The 23,518-nt window shown below is 38.1% G+C and overlaps 1 protein-coding gene across 5 annotated transcripts in view; it reads left to right on the top strand.

The window, feature by feature from the left end:
* Positions 1–23,111, top strand: part of CLIP4 (CAP-Gly domain containing linker protein family member 4) — a 73,973-nt gene extending 50,862 nt beyond the window's left edge. For 4 of the 5 annotated variants that reach the window (XM_049696322.1, XM_033425211.2, XM_004268176.3 and 1 more), the window contains exons 13-16: positions 2,731–2,854; positions 7,431–7,495; positions 15,172–15,244; positions 20,857–23,111. In XM_049696322.1, coding sequence (XP_049552279.1) covers positions 2,731–2,854; positions 7,431–7,495; positions 15,172–15,244; positions 20,857–21,178 — 584 coding nt within the window. In that variant the 3' untranslated portion in view covers positions 21,179–23,111. The remainder of the gene's footprint in view (positions 1–2,730; positions 2,855–7,430; positions 7,496–15,171; positions 15,245–20,856) is intronic. The other variant, XM_033425213.2, reaches the window with a different exon arrangement.
* Positions 23,112–23,518: the final 407 nt, after the last annotated feature.

Genomic DNA, 23,518 nt, shown 5'->3' with positions numbered 1-23,518 from the left:
GATACAGCTTTTAACAGAGTGGCTTGGAGAGAAAAGCAAACAAAGCCGTTCAAAGGCAAATGAAAAACGTTTGCGCACTGTGGGATCTTAAAAATGCATGTTTGTGTATTTATATACTCACTCCAGTCTAGACTTAACATTGTGTTTCCAAAAGTAAAGATTATCTTTCTTTTATATTTTCAGTAATTTCTGATTGTAATTTCAAACAGAAGCCGGTTGAATAAAACCATATTTGTATTTTTAAATAGCAATATGCTGTTTTGACACATGGTGGCATTGCAGCATTTTAGGAAATGGTTACCTAGAACACTGATGTTTTAAAAAAAGTTTGTAGCCTTCTGTCAAGAACTCTGAAGGATCTGAGATTTTACCCTGTTTGCAAGTTAACAAGTTGGATTGCCATGGTTTCATAGATGCTGGCAGAAGATGGTAGGCTGCTGGGTCAGCGATAGAGGACCTCAGTGCTCTCTGCAATAGTGGTAGCCAAAGTGGCAGCATTCTCTTCTGTTTCCTGAGCCCCAGTTCCCAGGGGGTGAGATAGGGAGGGCCAGGTGACACCTGTACACCCAGTGGTTTATGCTATAGGAGAGGAGCCCCGAGCTTAAGGAATCTGAACCTTTGTACTAGATGATAAGCATTCCTGTCTTTTGTGCCGGGGGAGACTCTGTCTCCATCCCCCAAGGCCATCTTCTCTACAAACATCCATGAAAAGACGGTCAGTGCCTCTGTCCATAAGGCCTGTAGAAACATGGAGAATTGTCTCCCAACACATTCTTGTTTCATTAGTACCATTTTTAATTGCAGTCCAACTACTAATGGATTGGAGATGGGCTATATGTTTTATAATTCATGTCTCTCTTAGGGCACCAGCTAGTAATTGAGATTAGTTAGAATGTTCTTAATATGGTTCTCAAATAAAAACCTAGGAATCCCAAAGGTAGGTTATTTTTCCACAATCACTATGTCTTCTGAGCTTCCTTTCTCTGGTTTTATTAAACAAGGCTCGAACGGTTTGTTTTGTTTGGAAGCAGTTGTTGTAGGTTGAATTTTAATTTTTAAACTCCTAGTGTAGAGCATTTAGAAATTTGAGAAGTAATAAGCAAATATAAAAGTTTGAAATTTTTCATTAAGGTCCTTCTGCTCTTTCAGAAAGAAGTAGCGTGTATTCCTTGTGGCATCAAAATTTAGATCAGTCAGTTCTATAGGACAGTGGTAATATCTAGGCTTTTTATAGATGATAAGATCTAGACCTGACAGAGGGCATGTTTAGCCCCTTCAGCATGTTTAGCAGTGCCACCTCGGAAAGAAAGTATCCAGACAGTAGGCAGTCACTATTGTTAACACTTGCCATAATGCCTTCCTGCTGTGTGCTACACACTTTCAGGAGTTACATGGTAAACATGTAGCAGTGATATGGTGTATTAAAATGGGAAAATGCAAAAATTATATAGGAAAGCATCAAAGGCAGAAGGAAGTAAAACTTGGAAAATTATAACCGTGGCACTCAGAAATAACGATGGCAACCAGAGTAACCCGGTTAGCGGCATTCAGAAATGCGATGACTGAGCATTAGTATGGCTGAGCAGTGGGTTTGTATACCTTACTCTGTACCTGGGCAGGGTAGGACTGTTTAGGTATAAAAGACAATTACACGCATTACGTTAGTCTTTTCAACTCAAACTCCAATATCGGGAATGGACTCAGGTATCATCTTTTTGAACGTAAGAGGAAAAAAATTAAGAACTTCTAGATTGTCATTTTAGAGGTTATACAATTGACTCTTTGAACTATTAATCTGAAGGGAACAATATTTTTGTATTTTGTCATTTGTCATAAGTTTCTCAATATCTGTATCCTTATTTTTTTATTTGTTACTGATTCTAAGAGACCACATACAATTACTATTGTATTCTACTTTTAAATACAAAAATGAGTGGACTGTCAGGTACTTTTAACTGAACTGGAGGTACCCTCATCCAGAGCCATTACTCTAGGAGTATATGTCCATTTATCTAATATTTGCCACACTAAAAGCAACCTCACTATTTTAATTTTATGCTCTCTAGAAAAGGAAATCCTATTACTCTCCTCAGAGTGGGCCCTTTTAAATACTTAAAAGCCTTTTAGAAAATTATTCCTATTAACTCAACCTAAATCTTTTCATTTAGGTTAAAAATGATATTTTTTTCCTTCCTGGGTAGGGAAAAAGTGAAAGAAAAAGAAGAGTCACCATGAAGTCTAGTCATATTTTCCATATTATTTTTGTCCCCCTTTAATTATTTCAGAACTGTTTGTGGTATTCTAATACTGGAAGAGTAAAATGAAAAGATTGCATATTCATTTTATGATTTATACATCTCGGTATCATGCTACACTGCTCTCAAGTTAAACAGACCATGCTACCGAGTTAAGGACAGTTTCTTATTGTAGCTTTTAGATATATTTTGGTCATACACTACTGGTATAATAGCTAATCCTTGCCAAATTTGTGTGTGTACATTTTATCTTTCTCCCCTAATGTACAACTCTGCAATTATGCTTGTAAAATGTTTTTCTAGTTGAAAATTTTTCAAATTTTGTTTTATAATTTTATCATGTGAAAGCTTAATGGTCATGAGGATTTTGGTCATTTGTGAAAATGTTAAACCATCTAGACTTCGGGTTTGTATAATAGCATAACAATTTTGGATAAAGTGCAGATGCTTTTAAAATCCCATGTTCTTGTTCTAGGATATTGGTACGGGATAGAGCTTGATAAACCCCATGGCAAGAATGATGGTTCAGTTGGAGGTGTGCAGTATTTTAGTTGTTCCCCAAGATATGGAATATTTGCTCCCCCATCCAGGGTACAAAGGTGAGAAACAATGAAATTTACACTATTCACAAGAACTTTTTGTAATGTGCAGTGGGTTATAGTTAGAGTCCCTAATTTTATATTAAAGACATGCCCTGACTGTAGCCCATGTCTTCTTTCAAGGGGTTAACCAACCACCTTCTTCAGAGGGAAGGCTCATGGAAAGCTAAATTTGCTTTGCTGAGGATTTGCAGTTTTAAAAACCTCCTTTATTCCTCATTTGCAAACCCTGTGAGTATGTGTAGGCTAGTAGGAGTGGTGTTTGCCGCTCTGAACAGTGAGAGCAGCAAGCTTAATCTGTCATGCAAACAAAAGTAAAAATGCTCTCTGATTGCCTCAGTCACATCCTAACTACATTAAATTTCCTGCCAGCAGGCACCCCATTCATTCTCCTACAAACCTAATGGAACCAAAATGGCTTTTTCCTCTGATTTCCTTAGTTTTCAAAAATAGATAAGCAGTAGATCTTTGGGGGAAGTGAAGCTTCAGGGATTTATATATAATATACCTCCCCGGTGTTTCTTCTTAAGATAGTACGCTTTTGTACCAGCTCACTCTGTGTTTTTAAAAAAAAGTTGAGCAGAAGTGAGTCCTCATGAAATTCCAGGTACTATTGTGTGAAATGACTTAATGTGCTGAAAGAAGTTGGCTGGGTATGCTTTTCAGTGGATGGGAAATGGGATACTCATCTTTAAATAGGAAATAACATGTGTGGTATAGTCACATTCATGAGAATAGATCTATGATCTCAACCTCGGAGTCCCATCTTGTTCCCTTCCAGCTAGACTGTGTGACTGCCTCCTGGCAGATTTAACAGGTTTTATATCCATTTTCTTTCTCACTTTGTTTTTCTTATTGAATAATTACATGTAATTTTTGTATTCTTTTCCTTCTTCTATGATGTACTTAGTATAATTCTTTTCTTATTATTTATGATTTTATAACATTTAACGTATAATGCTTTTCAGTTTACAAAGTACCTTCAATTAAATGTTGTTTCATTTGATCCTAATAAGTATTTGGTCAGGTGAGCTGGAAAAGAATAACTACAGTTGGTCCCTGACTTACAATGGTTCAGCTTACGATTTTTTGACTTTATGGTGGGGCAAAAGTGATAAGAATTCAGTAGAAACTGTATTTCACATTTTGAATTTTGATCATTCCCTGAGCTAGCGATGTGCAGTACAATATTCCCTCGAGATGGCTGCGCAGGGCAGCAGCAGCTCCCAGTCAGCCACGTGGTCGCAAGGTGAACAACCAATACATTTACGACCCTTCTGTACCAATACAAGCATTCTGTTTTTCACTTGAAGTACAGCATTCAATAAATTATATGAGACATTCAACACTTTATTGTAAAATAGGCTTTGTGTTAGATGACTTTGCCCAACTGTAGACGCATGAAAGTGTTCTGAGCACATTTAAGGTAGGCGAGGCTAAGTGATGATGTTCAGTAGATTAGGTGTATTAAATGCATTTTCAACTTAAGATGGGTTTATCGGGACGTAGCCCCATTGTAAGTTGAGGAGGATCTGTACAAATAGTTATTGAGCATTTAGTAAGTGGTGGGCTCTGTACCATGTTACTTCATAAATCTCCCCCAGGCCCAGTGAGGTATAAGGTCATATGATTATTCCTATTTTTGCAGGTGAAGAAAAGTTACAAGAGATACAGTAGCTTTGCTAAAGTCCTATAGCTACTGTAGGGGACGAAAAACTTGTCCTGTCTATGAATTAAACTGACAACAGATAGATGAACAGGAGAAAAATCATGCACACTTATTAAATGTTAATTTTACATGCATGGGGGCATCACAGAAAGCAGTGAATGCCCAAAGTAGTGGTGAGAGTGAACAGTTTATAGACCATCTCAATAGGGGAAAGGGAGGGGGAGAACGGCCACTTGTGGGGGAGCAGATGATGTTAGGAAAGATTAGTGGGCCCTTAGGAAAATGGATGGGGACACGATAGTCTGTGACAGTGTCTGTCTGGGGTGTGGTGTTAACTCCTCATGTTCTCTCCTGTGATGAGAGGCAGTCTTCTCTGCTTGATGAAACTCCCGGGAAGGGGATTTATGACAATTCAGTTCTTTTTTTGGGAAGATCTGTTTTAGGCAGATAAGGGGAGTTCAGAGAAAGCCTCTTCCTGCATTTGTTGATTCTCACATGTCTTCAGCTCAAAATAATCTTTGCACCAGAGTGGCATGTTTTGGGTGGGATATTTTGATCTCGCACAGTAGTTAATGGTGGAGCTGGACTCAGCCCAGGTTTGTTATTTTGCTGTTGTTTTTTTCCTAAGCCCTTGCTTTTAGGCAGTTTGCTGGGGTTTTTCTTGGTAGTCATTTTATAATGAAGAAAAAGAGGTAGTAGCTAGTGGCACTTACACGTGCTGGCACTGTTTTAAGTACTCTGTATGTATTGTTTACTGCTCTGCAGCAACCCTGTGTGTTGGGTACTGCAGTTATCCCTATTTCACAGGTGGGGAAAGTAAGGCACAGAGAGGTTAAGTGAGTTGTGCAGTTGTACACAGCTCCCAAGTGGAGATTTGAGCTCAGGTAGTGTAGTATCAGAATGTGTACTCTTAACCATTACCCTGTAATGGTTAAAAGAGGCCCAGTGACTTTCTTTAGGACCTATACCTTATAAATGATTGATTTGGGAATAAAATCCATACTGAGTCACCCGTCCGTCTTCTGGGTTCTCATATTACTTTGAACAAATCTCCATTAACACATTGCTTCATTAACCCATTTTTTGACTTTATGGTGGTGCAAAAGTGATAAGAGTTCAGTAGAAACTGTATTTCACATTTTGAATTTTGATCATTGCTACAGTCTCTCCTAAGTTTTATTTGTCTCCTAGTCATGAGGACTGGGGTTCTCCGTCTCATGTTTGATTACCCGAGGAACACATTCTGGCATGTTGTGTGCACAGTAAATATTGATCAAATTTTGTTCAGTGTTTCTTATGCTGTAACGGCTTTCTTCTCTGCTATATTGTGAAGCCTCTTTCTCTCTCCCTTCTTTTTCTTGCTTTGTTTATGGAACACACATTTTTTACTTTTTTTTTTGCCATCTATTTGGTCTTCTTTAAGGTGATTCATTTAAAAGCAGCCCCCTCATCTTAGAAGAAGCAGGGCTCTCTCTCTAAATGAACTGCTCTCTCTATCCAGCTGTCTTCCTATCATCTGATTGTCTCATTCATCATCATCAAATACTATTAAGTGTCTTTTAGCACTTTGTGCTGTGCTAGGCGTTCTATAAGTAAATAAAACAGACATGGTGCCTGATTTTGAGGAGTTTCTAATTTAAACCAGCTTTGGAGCTCTTTAAAGATAACGCTGATCTTCAAGAAGGAAGAATTTTAAACTGGGGACTCCTGAGAGAACAGTCAATCACATAGTGACCAATCACAACCTCACCTTGCATTGCGCTCCTCCCCAGATTGTAGCTGGCCTTTTACAATTTTTTTATTTTAATAGTTCCATTAAAAAATGTGCCTCCTGTCCCAGAATGCACATGGTACTTTCCTCTGCTTGAATGGTTTTCTACTGTCACCCAAGTATCATCTAGTTAATGCTTTTTCTTCTATTAACTTATATATCAACCAATATTACTTTAGAGAAATTCTAAGACACTGACTGGATCTAATCTTTCTCTCTCTCTCTCTCTGTCTATTTTTTACTCAAGTGGTTTTTATCAGCATAGCATTAATTTTCTTATTCTCAGTTCATACCATTACATACTTATTACTAATGAACTGATCACTTTTAGAATTAAGTTCTCAACTCTCCATCACAGCTTAATTCAAGTATCTGTCCTCTTCATCAAGTCATATTCTTTGCATTCATTAGTCTCTCATTGATTGCTGTATGTTATGTATCTTGTGAAAATGATGCATGTGAATTGCAAGATGAAATTGCAAATATTGTAAGAGTTGCAGGATTTCTTTATGGTAACAAAGTGTGCTGATGCAAGTGATTGATAGAATAAAGACTGCAGATTTAGGTCAGTAAACAACTGGAAGAAAATGAGACTGTTATAGGATTGGTTTTTTAAAAATAAAGAATGATTTGAGTATCAAAGAAATAGACCTATAGTGAACGTGACCTTTATGATTGTGCTTAGAGTCAAGTACAAAATAAAACATGTTGAATCGTATTAGCCAGTTTTATCAGAAAAATCACATATATACACAAACTCAGCTGATGTTTTTTCAATGTAAAAATGTGGTGTTTTTACAGTTATAACCTAACATTTGTTAAATTTCACATAAAATAAAATTTTCACATTTTTTAGTTTCATCTTTGAAAATAAAGCTCCAAAGAAGCAAAGTCAGGCCCCTATTTGAAATGAAGTCACCTGAAGTTGACTTTCTCTGTACTTACTATGCTCATATTGCCTGTCTGTGGTGCTAGATTGAAGTTCATCCCTGGCTCATGATAGATGCTTAGTAAATGCTTGTCGAACGAGTGAAATAGGAAAGAACCATTGGTGTGAAATCCTCAGTTAAGCACCAGTCTTAAATCTGAAGACCAGCTACTTCTAATGAGGTTTGCATTACTTGTTTTATTCACAGAGTAACAGATTCCCTGGATACTCTTTCAGAAATTTCTTCAAATAAACAGAATCATTCGTATCCTGGTAAGATTACACAGTTTTATGTTCCTAATAATTATTTCTTTGCTTTTATTCAATGAAAAACTTTTATTGTAAAGTATATATGTATACAAAAGAGTATATGAAATATATTTGTATAGTTTATGTAATCATAAACAACATCTGTTACCCACCCCATAGCCAAAGATGATGATTACCTGTATGTCCTATAGAAACCCCTGAGTATCCCCTGAGTCTCATCTGCCTCCCTTTTCGTATACTCTGTCTTCAGGTTGTGCATCTTGAATTTTATGTTAATTATTCCCTTGATTTTCTTTATGTCTATCCCCCATAGATATGTCAATAAATAATATATGTTTAGTTTTTTTTAACATCTTTATTGGAGTATAATTGCTTTACATTGTTGTGATAGTTGCTGCTGTATAACAAAGTGAATCAGCTATATATATACATATATCCCCATATCTCTTCCCTCTTGCGTCTCCCTCCCACCCTCCCTATCCCACCCCTCCAGATGGTCACAAAGCACCGAGCTGATCTCTCTGTGCTATGTGGCTGCTTCCCACTAGCTATCTATTTTACATTTGGTAGTGTATATATGTCCATGCCACTCTCTCACTTCGTCCTAGCTTACTCTTCCCCCTCCCCGTGTCCTCAAGTTTAGTTTTGATTGTTGTTTGCTATGTTAGTTAGTGTTCCATTAAAATACATTATTCATTTTATATTTGATGGATACTTGGGTTATATCCTGTTTTTAACTATTAGAAACTGTGCCGTTGTGCACATTTGCAGAAGTGTCTCCAGGATTGCCAGGCATGGGATACCCATATCTTCAGTCTTCCTGGGTGTGCCAAACTGTTCACGTGGGCAGTGGATGAGAGTCTCTGTCACTCCTCACCTCACCAACAGTAGTCTTGTTTGCCCATCTGATGGGTGTAAATGGTATCTCCTTGTGGTTTTAATTTGCATTTTTCAGATTACAGATGAGGTTGGGCCTGTTGCCATGTTTATGGACCACATACATTTCCTCTTCTACAATGTTCCTATTCACGTCTACTGCCCATTTTTCTTTTGGTTGGTTTGTTTTTTTCTTATTAATTTGTAGGTTTCTTTATATATTTTGGACACTAATATTTTGTCAGTTTTGTTTGTTGCAAATATCTTTCCCAGTTTTTGACTTGTCTTTTGCCACCCCCTCCCCTTCCTTTTTTGGCATCTTTTGATGAGCAGGAGTTTTTAATTTTTAAGTTGTCAAAATAGCAAACCATTATGCTTTTGCATGTTTTGTGACTTGTCTTTTCATTGTCTTAACAGTGTCTATCACAGAGTGGAAGTTTTTAATTTTAATGAAGTCCAAGTTATCAATTTTTTCTTTCATGACTTGTGCTTTTGGTGTTGTATCAAAAATGTCACCACCAAACCCAAGGGTACTGTGATTTTCTCCTATGTTATTTCCTAGAAGTTCTGTAGTTTTGTGTTTTACATTTATATCTATGATTCATTGAGTTATTTCTTGTGAAGGGTGTAAGTCGATGTCTAGATTCATTATTTTGCCTGTGAATGTTTAGTTGTTCCACCATATTTGTTGAAAAGGCTATCCTTTCTCCATTGAATTGCCTTTGCTCTTTTGTCAAAGATCAGTTGACTGTGTTAGTGTGGATCTATCTCTGGGCTCTCTATTCTGTTCTGTTGATCTATTTGTCTTTTTCTTTTGCTGATACCAAACTGTATTGATTACTGCAGCCGTATAGAAATTCTTCAAGTTTAGTAGTGGACTTTGATCTTCTCCCTCAATGTAGTACTGGTTTATCTGGGCTTTTTGCCTTTCTATATAAACTTTACAATGTGTTTATTGATGTCTGCAAAATAATTTGCTGTATTTTGATTGGGATTACATTGAATGTATAGATGAAATTGGGAAGAACTGATGTCTTAACAGTATTGAATTTTCCTATCCATGAACATGGAGTGCTTGTCCATTTATTTAGATCTTTGATTTCTTTCATCAGAGTTTTATAATTTTCCTAATATAGATTCTATACATGTTTTATTAGATTTATACCTACCTGTTTTTTTTTTTTTGGTGTTATTGTAAGTGGTATTGCTTTATAGTAATTCTTTTTACCTTGTATCAGCCTTCTTGTGGTTAAGTACTTGCCTAAAAAATCTTTTTCTAGCCATTGCCTTAATCTTTCCATGTTCTCATGTCTTTGGAATATCTTCTATTATCATTATTTTTTTTTTTTTTGCGGTACGTGGGCCTCTCACTGTTGTGGCCTCTCCCGTTGCGGAGCACAGGCTCCGGACGCGGAGGCTCAGCAGCCATGGCTCACGGGCCTAGCCACTCCGCGGCATGTGGGGTCTTCCCGGACCAGGGCACAAACCTGTGTCCCCTGCATCGGCAGGAGGACTCTCAACCACTGCGCCACCAGGGAAGCCCCTGGAATATCTTGTAAATAGAATATAACCGGATTTTACTTTTTTTAGAAAAAGACAACCTTTGTTTTTTAATCTGAGTTTCACCTATTTGCATTCATTGTAGTTAGTAATATATTTGGATTTATTTGTTATTTATTTGTTTTCTAATTTTTCAGCTTTTTTGTACTTAAATGTTTTTCTTTCTTGACTTCATTCTGGTTATATTGCTACCCCCTCTTTTTTCCATTTAATTTTTTACTTGTATAAAAATTACATTCTATGAATATGCTTCCTAGTAATTAGGTACTTTGACATACATACTTAGCAAAATCTAAAGTTAATCATTATGTTTACTCTTTCTCAAATAATAGGAAGTCCTTAGAAACTGAGTTTCTATTTTGTTTCCCTCACAAATTTCACATTATTATAATAGTTTTTATATAATGGATATTTATTTAATTTGCTCATGCATGTCAATATTTACCGATATCTTTAGTCATTAATCCTTAGAACTTACACTTGAAATCATTTTGTTTCTACCTCATCTATATTCTTAAATTTTTTTTTTAGAAAGGGTCTATTGGTAGGAAACTTAGTTTTTGTCTGTCTTTTCTAATGATAGTTTTACTGAGTAAAAGTAAAAATTGGTGCAATTTTTATTATAGTTTGAAAGCTGTTTTCTCCCTGCACATTGACAATATAATTCTTCTGCTTTCTGTCTTCTGGCAAATTTTTGAGAAATCACCTATCAGTCTCCTTAATCCATACCATTGTAGGTGGTTTATCTTTGCCTTTTGACTGCTTTTAAAGATCTTCTCTATTTCCTTTGTGTTGTACAGTTTTGCTATGATTATGTCTAGGTGGAGATTTCCCTTTGTTTATTCTGTTTGGCATCTTGGGTCTTCCTGGACCTCGGAATTAGTATCTTTGATTAATTCTGTAAAATTCTTGCCCATATACTGAAAACATTTCTTCCTTCATGCTCTTTATTGTCTCCTTCCAAAATTCCGACGAGTAGTATAGTCCGCATTTTCACCTTCCCATGCCTCGTTCACATTTTTCACAACTTTGTCTCTCTGGACTGCATCCTGGATATCTTCAGAGTTCTCTTTCTGTTTCTTGATTCTTTCTTCTGCTATGTTTATTCTACTGCCTAATTCAGCCGCGAAGTTTTTTAATTACAAATTTTTCATTTTTTTTCTTTTTGCAAGTCTGTTTGGTTGTTACTTATTGTCACTTATTCTTTCCCCACATTTTCAAGTTTTTCTTTTATGCGATTAAACATTTTAAATATTGTTACTTTTTATGATTAATAATTCAGTATCTGAAGTCTTTGTGAGTCTGATTCTGCCGTCTGTTTCTGTTGAGCCTAACTTGTGGCACCTTCTTTCCTTGTGAATTTTGTTATTTATTGTTGTGAAATGCTTATTTTACTTAGAATTTAACGTATGGGAATTCTTTTAAGCCTGGGTTGATGCCTCTTGAGAAGATTATACAGGCATATCTTGTTTCATTGTGCTTTGCTTTTTTCTGCTTCTCAGATACTACATTTTTTACAAATTGAAGGTTTGTGGCAACCCTTCATTGAGCAAGTCTGTTGGTGCCATTTTTCCAACAGCATTTGCTCACTTTATGTCTCTGGGTCACATTTCGGTAATTCTCACAATACTTCAAACTTTTCCGTTATTATTATATTTGTTATGGTGTATCTGTGGTCAGTAGTCTTTGATGGTAGTATTGTAATTGTTTTGGGGCGCTATGAACTGCATCCATGTAAAATGACAGACTTAATCGATAAATGTGTATGTTCTTACTGCTCCACCAACTGGCTATTACCCCATCTCTTTCCCTCTCCTCGGGCCTCCCTATTCCCTGAAACTCAAAAATCTTGAAAGTAGGCCAATTAATAACCCTACAATGGCCTCTGGGTGAAAGGAAAAGTTGCATGTCTCTCACTTTAAATCAAAAGCTAGAAATGATTACGCTTAGTGAGGAAGGCGTGTCAAAAGCAGAGACAGGTCAAAAGCTAGGCCTCTTGTACCAAACAGTTAGCCATGTGTGACTGCAAAGGAAAAGTTCTTGAAGGAAATCAAAAGTGCCACTCTGGCGAATGCACAAATGGTAAGAAACAGCCTTATTGCTGATCCAGAGAGAGTTTTAATGGTCTGGACAGAAGATCAAACCAGCCACAGAATTCCCTGAAGCCAAAGCCTAATCCAGAGCAAGGCCCTAACTTTCTTCAGTGCTATGAAGGCTGAGAGAGGTGAGGAAGCTGCAGAAGAAAAGGTTTGAAGCCAGCAGAGGTTTGTTCATGATATATAAGGAAAGAAGCCGTCTCCATAACCTCAGAGTGCAGGGTGAAGCAGCAGGTGCTGGTGTAGAAGCTGCAGCAAGTTATCCAGAAGATCTAGCTGAGGTCGTTAATGAAGGTGGCACCACTACACAATGGGTTTTCAGTGTAGATGATACAGCCTTCCACTAGAAGAAGATGCCTTCTAGGACTCTCATCGCTAGAGAAGGGAAGTCAGTGTGAGGCTTCAAAGGAGAGGCTGACTTTCTTGTTAGTGGCTAATGCAGCTGGTAACTTTAAGTTGAAGCCAGTGCTCATTTACCATTCTGAAAATCCTAGGGCCCTTAAGAATTATGTTACATTGGGACTTCTCTGGTGGCGCCGTGGTTGAGAATCCGCCTGCCAATGCAGGGGACATGGGTTCTAGCCCTGGTCCGGGAAGATCCCACATGCCGCAGAGCTACTAAACCCATGGGCCACAACTACTGAGCCTGCGCTCTAGAGCCCGGGAGGCCACAAGTACTGAGTCCATGTGCCACAACTACTGAAGCCCGTGTGCCTAGAGCCCGTGCCGCGCAAAAAGAGAAGCCACCGCAACGAGAAGCTCGCACGCCGCAACTAGAGAAAAACCGCATGCAGCAACAAAGACCCAACACAGCCAAAAGTAAATTTAAAAAATACTAAATAAATTTATTAATAAAAAAGAATTATGTTATATCTACTCTGCCAGTGCTCTGTAAATGGAACAATAAAGCCTAGAGGACAGCACATATATTTACAACATGGCTGACCGAATATTTTAAGCTCACCGTTGAGACCTGCTGCTCAGGGAAAAAAAAAAGATTCCTTTCCAAATATTACCATTGACAATGCACCTGGTCACCCAAGATCTCTGATGGAGATGTACAATGAGATTAATGTTGTTTACGTGCCTGCTAACACAACATCCATTCTGCAGCGTGTGGGTCAAGGAGTAATTCTGAGACTTCCAACTCTTAGTATTTAAGAAATACATTTCGTAAGGCTATGGCTGCTATAGACAGTGATTCTTCTGATGGATCTGGGCACAGTTCATTGAAAACCTGAAAAGGATTCACCATTCTAGGTGCCATTAAGAATATTCGTGATTCATGGGAAGAGGTCAAAATATCAACGTTAATGGGAGTTTGGAAGACGTTGATTCCAACCCTCATGGACGACTCTGAGGGGTTCACAACTTCGGTGGAGGAAGTACCTGCAGATGTGGTAGAAATAGCAAGAGAGCTAGAATTAGAAATGGAGCCTGAAGGTGTGACTGAATTGCTGCAATCTCATCGTAAAACTTGAACAGATGAGGTATTGCTTCTCATGGATGAACGAGGAAAGTGGTTTCTTGAGATGAAATCTACTCCTGGTGAAGATGCTGTGATTGTTGAAATGACAATAAAGGATTTAGAGCATTACATAAACTTGGTTGATACAGCAGCAGCGTGCTTTGAGAGGATTGACTCCAATTTTGAAAGAAGTTCTACCGTGGGTAAAATGCTGTCAAACAGCATCGCGTGCTACATCGAGAAATCATTTGTGAAAGAAAGAGTCAGTCGATGTGGCACACTTCACTGCTGTCATGTTTTAAGAAGTTGCCATAGACACCCCAGTTTTTAGCAAGCACCACCCTGATCAGTCAGGACCCTCCACCAGCAAAAAGATTGTGACACCGAAAGCTCAGATGATGGATAGCAGTTTTTAGCAATAAGGTATTTTTAAATTAAGGTATGTGTATTTTTTTTCTTTTGTACATAATGCTACCGCACACTTAATGGACTACAGTATAGTGTAAACAACTTCTAGATGCCCTGGGAAACCAAAAAATTTGTGACTCGTTTTGTTGAGATATTTGCTTCATTATTGTGGTCTGGAACCGACCCTGCAATCTCTCTGAGGTATGCCTGTGTTTACTTCTGCCAGTTGCCTAGAGGCACTGCCAACTTTAGTTTACTGTTCTCTGCAATGTTGTTGTCGTCGTCTTTATATTACACAGATAAAATGAATTTGGCTAACGATCACAGATCTGGAGGGGAGAACATTTTGCTTTCTGCACAGTGGGGTTGACACAAGCTGCTTTCCTTTGTGTTCCTCTGAGTGGTGCTTCATTTTGTTTCTCATTTGACTTGACACTGAGGATGAGCTGCTCGGGACCCTCACTTTTGTTAGGACCCCATCTTGGCAGGCCCCAGCTTCTCTGGAGGGCAGTGTAGTCCTGGGGTACAAGGTGGTTAGGTTGCTTTGGGGGAAACCTTCCATGGTTTCTCTTTTTGGTTTTTGGCCTCTTTGGAATTGTGCCACTTGTATGAGGTCAACAGTATTTTTTTTTTTTTTAAAAATTATAGTTGTTTTAAATTATACTTGCTTCATTCAGGAGATTCACGCAGCACATCTGGTGTGCCGTAACTGCCAGAACTGGAAATCCCATTCTTTTTTAAAAGCATCTTTTAAAAACTTTACCTTTTGTGAAGTCTTTTTCTTTTTTTTTTTTTTTAATAACTCTGTCATTTGGGGATGCCAACAATCATAAGCTCTGAAATTCATTGTTCAGAATTTTATAAATGGGGTATATTTAGTGATAGTGTTTTTTTAAACCATTTTTATCCTTTTATTTTTTAATACGATTTATCAGATTATAATATTGGAGAGTAAAAAGATTAAGCTTTATCAATGTATAATTCGATTTCATTTGGTTTTCAGGAAAGTTTATAATAAAAACCTCCAAAAGTAATGTCATGATCTTAACTTATTCATGTAGTGCATAGTTTGATGAGAAAGGTGAGGTAACAATCGTCAAGAAGTCTAAACTGTTACAATCTACATGCACTTATTTTCTTTGCTTTCTGTTTCCAAAGAAACACTTGGTAGAATAGAACGTCTGTAGAAGAAATGATAAAAGATAACTTTTAACAAGGACTGTGAATTTGTGATTTAGTTTTCCTCATCTGACCTTAACTTTCATATTTAGGTTTTAGGAGAAGTTTCAGTACAACTTCTGCTTCTTCCCAGAAAGAGATTAACAGAAGAAATGCTTTTGCCAAGTGAGTATTAAGAAGATTTAGAAAAAACGCCTTTCAGGATGAACATGACAGGATTCTGTGAAGAAATAAAAGTGGGATTTTGTATCTTTTACATTGCGTGGTAGAATTTTAACACTTAGGAGGAAAGGTGTGATGAGTGTGTCAGTGAGAAGAGTTCTTCCTCCCTCCTTTGCAAGCTCAATTAAAAATGTCACCAGTGACTAAAAGTAGTATACGGAATATATTTTCAAAGAGGTTTAGTACTGTTAATAAAAGTTGGAGGAATTTACATTCTGTGTTATCATTGAATAGGGTGGACTGATTTTAAACTCTGTTTACTTGATTAGTCAGAGAATTGATTTAATATTTTGGGAAGTCCATAAAAGGAATGTCAGGCCTATTTGCATCAGGTCATCTTATTATTATTTTAAAAAATACTCCTACTTCCTCTTGTAGAATATACTGCTCCCCTTTTCGTTGTTGTTGTTTCTTTGTAGAGAGAATCTCCTTTTCTCTTTTTCATTTATATTGCTATTTATAGACCTCAGACCCAGTTTACTCCCCCGAGTAGTTTTCTGAGACGTTTAGGAACTTCTTAACCTTTTGAGGAATATGAGGCTCTTCTAGGCTGATTAGGTTAAGGAGGTGTTTTTTGTTTGTTTGTTTTTGTTTTTTAATTTTAAATCCTTCCAGTTAATCTATGAACAATGCCCTGGGGGAAAAACGTCTAGCTCAGTAGGTAAGTGCACTAGTTGTGGGGCCCTAGAAGCCACTAGGAATCATAGCCCACACAAGAGGACTTGACGATCACAGGAGCAACAGGCAGGTAGTTTATATAATAATCTGGCATGAAGTTACTGGAAGGCCTCGCAAAGATCTGAGGTTTCACTTGAGAACCCTGACGGGTCCTGAGGCACCGTTAGGTACTGTTTAGCAGAGTTGGGTGGGCTTTGTTTTGTTTTTTTCCCTTCCTCAAAACCTCTACCAATTCTGAGATTTTAAAATTGGTCTCCTCACTTGAGTAACTGAAAGAGTTTAAGGGCAATAACTTTATGCTCCAGTTTATTGAAGATATTCAAGAGTTCTTAGGCAGAATGGAAGAAATTACTAAGAAGAGGCAAGCAGGATATAAAGGATTTTGAAGGGGGAAAGGTGTCAAAATCAGTGTCAAGATGTTGGTGAGGGGAAGAACATGATACAGAGAAGCAAAGGAAGGAGAGAGAAATCTGAACCGTGGGAATTATACAGCAGGTGTGGATATGTACAAGATGATCTGTTGACATGAGAAGAAAATATCAGTACTTCTGTTGGTTTTCTTTGAAAATAAAAATAAATGAAGCTTTAGTGATACTTCTACAGATTGACTCTAGTACCTGTTTTAAAAAAATAAACATATTCTTATTGAGGATATATAATCAATTTAAAACTTATTTAGTTTTTACTTAAACAATATGTGACCAGATGTTTGGTGATCAGTGTTATACGAAACAAAAGAAAGACATTAGGTGTTTAGACTTTAGGTCCTAGGAAACCTGTCCCTGATCTCAGGGGTAGGAAACATTGTAGTGATTGGATGACCTTCTGCTGAAGTGACAGAGTTGATTGTATATTGTGCTGTTTTTAATCTGGAAGCATGATGTATTCTGAAGAATGTGGGTTGAAGAAATGAGTTTATTGACATTTATCAAACCCTGTGCCATTTTCTTGTCTATTCATATGGAAATAAAAGATACTTCCAGAAGAAACATGGAAAATATAGTCAGAGATAATGAAAATCCCTGCGTAAGAAACTGGAAGGAATTGGGGCAAAGGGCATGTTTGCAAAAGAGGGCTGAGGAAAGGGAAGCAGCAGCCGGCTGCGCCGTTTTTGAGAAAGAGCAGATGTGCTTCTCCAGTTGGCTTATTGAGGTGGTGGGGATGAACACCTTCATTCAGAGGAAAAAATGATGGAGGGGGTGTTGGAAGCAATTCTTCTGTCTTCAGAATTCTTAGTATATCTAATACCAAGCATGGGGGTAATAAACACAGGGAGCTTGAGATGTTAGCATAGGTGTCACTGCCACCTGGTAGGCACAGGCATCCTCTCTCCCACCGTCTGCATCCAGCCTGGGATCTGTAGCTCACTTGTCGCTACATCTCATCTCCATCATTACCAACTTAGCTTCTCCCCGTGTTTTCAGAGTGCATCTCCTGAGAGTCTCCATTGGGTCCTCTCTGTGGAACCCAGCCTGTCCACATGATGTATTTGGCCAGCTCAAATTTGAATGTCTTTGGGTAGAACTCATATAACCCAGTTGGCTGCAGGTTCCATCATTTCACGTCACATGTTCTCATTTTCTGCCTGTCCCGTACAGCTTTTGAATTCTCAGATGCGGAATGAAGTCCAGATTCATTGGCATAGCGTGTACAGGCCTGCCTGTTTCTCTGGACTTAGCTCTCGTGGTAAAATCCTCACAAGTGACAATTTGCTAAACTCTCTGTGCTGTTCAAAAAAAATTTTTTTAAGTTACACGTAATATATTTTGCTCCCATGACTATGTCTGCTTCCCTTCTCTGTCTGCTCATCTGTCAGATTTGTTCAAGTGTCACTTCCTCGCTGAAGTGTCTTCCCTGGGACCTTGAGTGAGGATGGATTTCTCCCTCTTTCGTGCGCCTTCTGCTTTGTACCCGTCTTTATTGCAGGATCTGTAACGTTTTACAGATTACTATGCACAAGTTCCTGGAGCCTAGCTCTGGACCTGCCATTTCATAGGTGATCCGTTAATGTTTTTGAAGGAGTAAGCAACGCTCTCAAGTGTAGCGTAATTTATAAATTTCTCACTTCCCTGGGCTTTTAGAGCTTTGACGTAACGTGAATCAAATCATTCTTATTGGAATGTTAAATCTTTACCCAAACTATTAAGTTTTGGCTTGGATATCGAGTTCATTTATTACTTATTTCTTTCTTTAAAATTTTTCTGATTATGAAAGTAGATTGGACAAAATTTGAAAAAATTACAGTAAATTAAATGCAGATCAAGATCGTCTGTAATTTTATCACCTAGATGAGATTATCACTGTTAGCATTTTCTCATATACTTCTCCAGCTTTTTTCTAATGCATGTATCTGAATTTTTAAGCAAAGTTGGACAAATCATACTCTATATACTCTTTGAAAGATTTTCCCCTTAACATATCCCATAATAATAATAATTTTATTCTTCTTCTTTAATAATTTTACTCAGTGTGACTTTTGCAGTGTGTTTAAAGACTGTGCTGTGCTGTGATATGAAACATTTTTGTGGCATTTGATAATACATGAAAAACATGAACTAATGGTAGGTGGCATACTCTTTAAACGCATGTCCGCCTCCTCCTCCCCACCCACGTATGTGTGTCTGTGTGTGTTCAGATGAATAGCTTTATTTTTTCCTAGTTCTTTCTTTTTTTTTTAATTTATGCATTTAACTCTTTAATCTCTTGGGGATTTTTAAAATATGTAGTGTGTGGTAAGAATCATATTCTTTTCCAAATAAATGACCAGGTTTTACAGCATTCCTAATTAGAATGTTCACTCCTTTCCCACTGATTTGAAGCTTTACTTCTTATCACATATGAAATAATTGCACGTATTTTTCTAAAACATCTTCTCTGTGTCATTTAAAAGTACATTCTTATGCCAGGGCCACATTGTTTTTTTTTTTTTTAATTTATTTCTTGGCTGCATTGGGTCTTTGCTGCTGCATGCAGGCTTTCTCTAGTTGTGGCGAGCGGGGGCTACTCTTCGTTGGCGGTGCACGGGCTTCTCTTTGCGGTGGCTTCTCTTGTTGAGGAGCATGGGCTCTAGGCACGCGGGCTTCAGTAGTTGTGGCTTGTGGGCTCAGTAGTTGTGGCTCACGGGCTTAGTTGCTCCGTGGCATGTGGGATCTTCCTGGACCAGGGGTCAAACCCGTGTCCCCTGCATTGACAGGCAGATTGTTAACCACTGTGCCACCAGGGACGTCCCCACATTGTTTTAATTTTTGTAATTTTATAATTTAACATAATGGCAATGTAAATTTTGCCATATTATTATTTTTCAACCTTTTCTTAATTATTAATACCCATTGTGGTTGTGGGCAAGAGCCTGGCCTTTGTGCTTGGCGACCTTGGATCTGAGCCCCAGGCCCCCTCTTTACCATCTCTCTGACCTTAGGCAAATAGCTTGATTTTTCTTAGCCTCAGATTCCTCCCTGGTTTGGGCGAGGTTGGACGAGATAATGTATGTGAAGTGTTTGGCACATAGTAAGTGCTCAGGAAATGATAGATACTGTCATTATGTGAAATTCGAGTAATTTCATCAGGTTGCAAAAGAAAATATCATTTTGGGGAGGATTCATTTATATATATATATGTTTCTATCCAGGAACAAAGCTTTTTCATTTTTCTTTTGTATATTCTTCGGTAAAGATTTATACTTTTCTTACAGCTCTTAGGTATTTCTTTGTTAACTTTGTATTCGTGCATTTGACGTGGTAAATAATATTTTTTTCATTACATTTTATAACTAGGATTTATCAGATGTGGCATAGGACAGGCTTTGGCCTCAGTTTTCCTACCCATAAAATTAGAGTGCTCTTCCCTTCTCGGGGTCGTTAATAGGAAGAAATGAGATATGGTGTGTGAGAGTGTATTTAAAAATACGGAGAGTGGAATAAAATAGAAACCAAGCAGGACCCAGACTCTGCTCGCAGTCAGGCTCCGTGCAGTTTTGGTAACAGGTTCCGAGTTGTCTCTACTGTGGGGCTGGGAGAAGGGTTTCTCCTGGAGGAGAGGTGGCGTGGACGGCGGGTTGAAGGCTCCACTGGTGGTGGTTTCTGGATGACTGTTTTGGGAGGTCTCAGGTCATAGGACAAGCTCCTGGGCATGTTTCTGTTTTGGGCAGAGTTGGCTACTTCCCAGGGACAGTGGAGGAAGCCCTGGGCAGTATTGGCATGAGGCCTTGGACGGGTTCCACGTGTGGGTGCCCAGTAGTTGTGTCATCAGGTCAGGCTGGTGGCGGGTGCTAGGAGGCAGTGCCTTGTAAGTAATGTTTTGTTGTAGAGAAAAGAGGAGGGATCCTGATCCAGACGACTAAGGTCCTTCCTAATGTTAGTGACAGGGAGAGTGGCAAACCCTTAAATGTAACTGGAGTTCATTCGTAGAAGGTGTGTGTGTGTGTGTGCGCATGTGTGCGTGTGTGTGTAGTTTCTAAAGTTGTGGATTAACAGTTTTTAAAAATGGTTTTCATGTAAAGGAATATTTGAAAGGTGAGCAAAATGTCATTTTATTTAACACGGCCAAACCACTAGGCTCTTTTCCTTTTGCTTTGTTCAGCAGGTATAGGTGTCTTTTTTCTAATTGCTATTTCACCGAGGGCATGCGCATATATAAATTGCTAGTGACATCTTAAATCCAGATTAGGGTAGTATTAAAATAGCCAGAAGAGAAAAACGTTTTAATGTTAAAGAAAAGTATATCCTAATATTGCTATTTAGAATAAAAAAGATCAAGTTGTGAACATAAAGTATGCCCTTTTGTGAATGACTTGTGAACCTGGCTGTGGAAATGAATACGGTGAATTGCATCACGTGGCTTTCATGCTTCAGAGTTTCTCTCGCGTTCCCTCTGCACAGGTCGAAGCCCGCTCTGCGCCGCAGCTGGAGCAGCAGCACCACGGCCGGCGGCCTGGAGGGGCGCGTGAGGCTGCATGAGGGCTCCCAGGTCCTCCTCACCAGCTCCAACGAGATGGGCACCGTTAGGTACCTGGGCCCCACTGACTTTGCCTCAGGGATCTGGCTTGGACTGGAGCTTCGAAGCGCCAAGGGAAAGAATGATGGGGCAGTGGGGGACAAACGCTACTTCACCTGCAGGCCAAACCACGGGGTCCTAGTGAGGCCCAGCAGAGTGACCTACCGGGGAATAAATGGGTCAAAGCTTGTGGATGAGAATTGTTGAGTTAAACTTCTACAGTATTAAATGAGCTCATACACACACACACACAACGTAAAATAAAGAGTCCATGGCAAATGGTTTACTTTATTTAGCTTTTAGCCATTATTTAAAATTTGAAAACAGAGCTATCTTCATGAAAAGCATTATAACAATTCAGAGAGACTCCTTTAAAAAGCTAGAAATATGAACTGTGGGAATCATGGTTCTCTTAAAACAATCTCAAAATCAGCCTTTTTTTTTTTTTTTAAGATTTAAAGCTTTAGACCCAAGAGAATTCTGAGACTTGGGAAAAAATGTGCCATTAAGTGACTGACTGATGTTGCTTACTCTGTCTCATTTTTGCACAGAATAGTGGATTTTCCATATGCCATAACTGTGAAGGTTTTCACTAGCTTTGGTTAACGTAAGACCTTCACATGACCTTTTTCTGTCAAGTATTTTCAGAGTTTTTATTTCTTTCTGTACTAATAAGGACAGTAAGAGAATAATAGCTGTGTGACTAGGTATTTTTCATGTCTTTGGGTCAAGTTATTTGCCCTTCCAGGAATGCCTCACCTACAGGTACCTTAGGACTGTAGGTAAGGCATTCCTGGAAGGGACTCTGGAGCTCAGCCTCTTGCCCGCTGCCAGGTTCTAAAGCCGCTCTTCCTCACGCGGGGTCACAGGCTAGCTGGTTACCAGAGCTACAACTAGAACGTGGGTCTCCTGACCTGTGGCTCGGGCTCTTTCCGCTGTACAAAGCGTGTCATCTCAGATCTTTCTTCTGTGTTAGTGACTGACTGCCTCATCTGGAGGAACCACAAAAACCCATGATTAGGTTTATAAATTCAAGTCACAATTAGAATTTTTTGCACGTGCTTAATTAACTTCCTTATGGGACATATCTATAAAACATACATATATGAAGCACTTTTAAAATAAAGCATGATGCACTTTCCTCTTTGTGGAGGATTGGCCATCATTTCCTCCAGGGATATGAAAAACATTAAAAAAATTATATTTATGACAAGAGAGCAAATTAAGATGTGTTAAGAAGAATGTAGTAGCTATTCATTTAAATGTTTATGGTTTCTTGATGTTTTGTGTTATTATTCATAAAACCGGTGTTGCGTTTGCTGTTGTTGCTCTTTTTATATTTTCAGTTGTTGCAGAATTCAGCCTGTTATAAAGCTGCAGAACTGTATCATGTTTTTATTTTCCTTTTGAGCACATGTTAACAAACTAAGCTTCGTAATAGAGTGATGTAATAATGCAGAACATTTGTGTTGTGGGTATGTATTGAAGTTTGTCCTGTATGTATAAAGATATATCTTTTATTGTAGATATTTAGACTCTAAACTACCACGGAAATAGTGGAATAGTTTGCTTTATAAGATAAAAAGCATCCTTCAAAACGGAGCTTGCTTTGTGCTTTAGAAATAATACATTGAACTATTTTGCAATATACTATTTAAAATCTAAATTCTCTTGCTTTGCTGCCTTTTTAAAAAGGTGTGAAATTTCAAATATTGCTAGAGCTATTTTCCTGAAATACATTTGCAAAATAAGGCTGCTTTGTAATCAAGGAATATTTTTGATTGAAGAAAGTGACTGTACTGTGTCAAAAGTAAACTTATTTTATTATATAGTTTATTTCTTAAAAACTCTATTTATACCTTACCGTGAAGTCCATGACTACACTGAACTTGGTTGTCCATAATTCTTCCTGTTAAATATAAAACCCTGTAAGTTAGTAACAGTAATGCCAACACTGAATTTATTTTGAGGTCAGAGAACCAATTGTTCTCATATTTAGATTAGGATTATTAAATCCATGTAATGTGTATGTTTACGTATACTATACATAAAAATTAGGTGTTTTCATTGGTGTTTTGCTTATGTCATTCAAAGTTCATGTCTTGAGCATTAATAAAAAGGGAAGCTGTTTTGGTTTGGAGTGGCATGTTGTCACTGACCCTGCCTGCAACTCTCCTCTTCTCAGGTACTCAGAGTATATATGCTTTGTAGTTCACTTTTTTCTTCTTACAGTAATGACTTGGATTTGTCCCATCCTTACCCTATAGCAGTGGTCTCCAACCATTTTGGCACCAGGGACCGGTTTCGTGGAAGACAATTCTTCCATGGACCGGCGTGGGGGGATGGTTTCGGGATGATTCAAGCACATTACATTTATCGTGCACTTTATTTCTATTATTATTACATTGTAATATATAATGAAATAATTATACAACTCACTGTAATGTAAAATCAGTGGGAGCCCTGAGCTTGTTTTCACTTGCCACTCACTGATAGGGCTTTGATATGAGTCTGCAAGCAATTGATTTATTACGGTCTCTGTGCAGT

Source organism: Orcinus orca, chromosome 13 (genome assembly GCF_937001465.1).
Source record: "Orcinus orca chromosome 13, mOrcOrc1.1, whole genome shotgun sequence".
NCBI lineage: Eukaryota > Metazoa > Chordata > Mammalia > Artiodactyla > Delphinidae > Orcinus > Orcinus orca.
The sequence above is the reverse complement of the archived record's forward strand: the minus strand, read 5'-3'. Positions and strand labels throughout refer to the sequence as shown.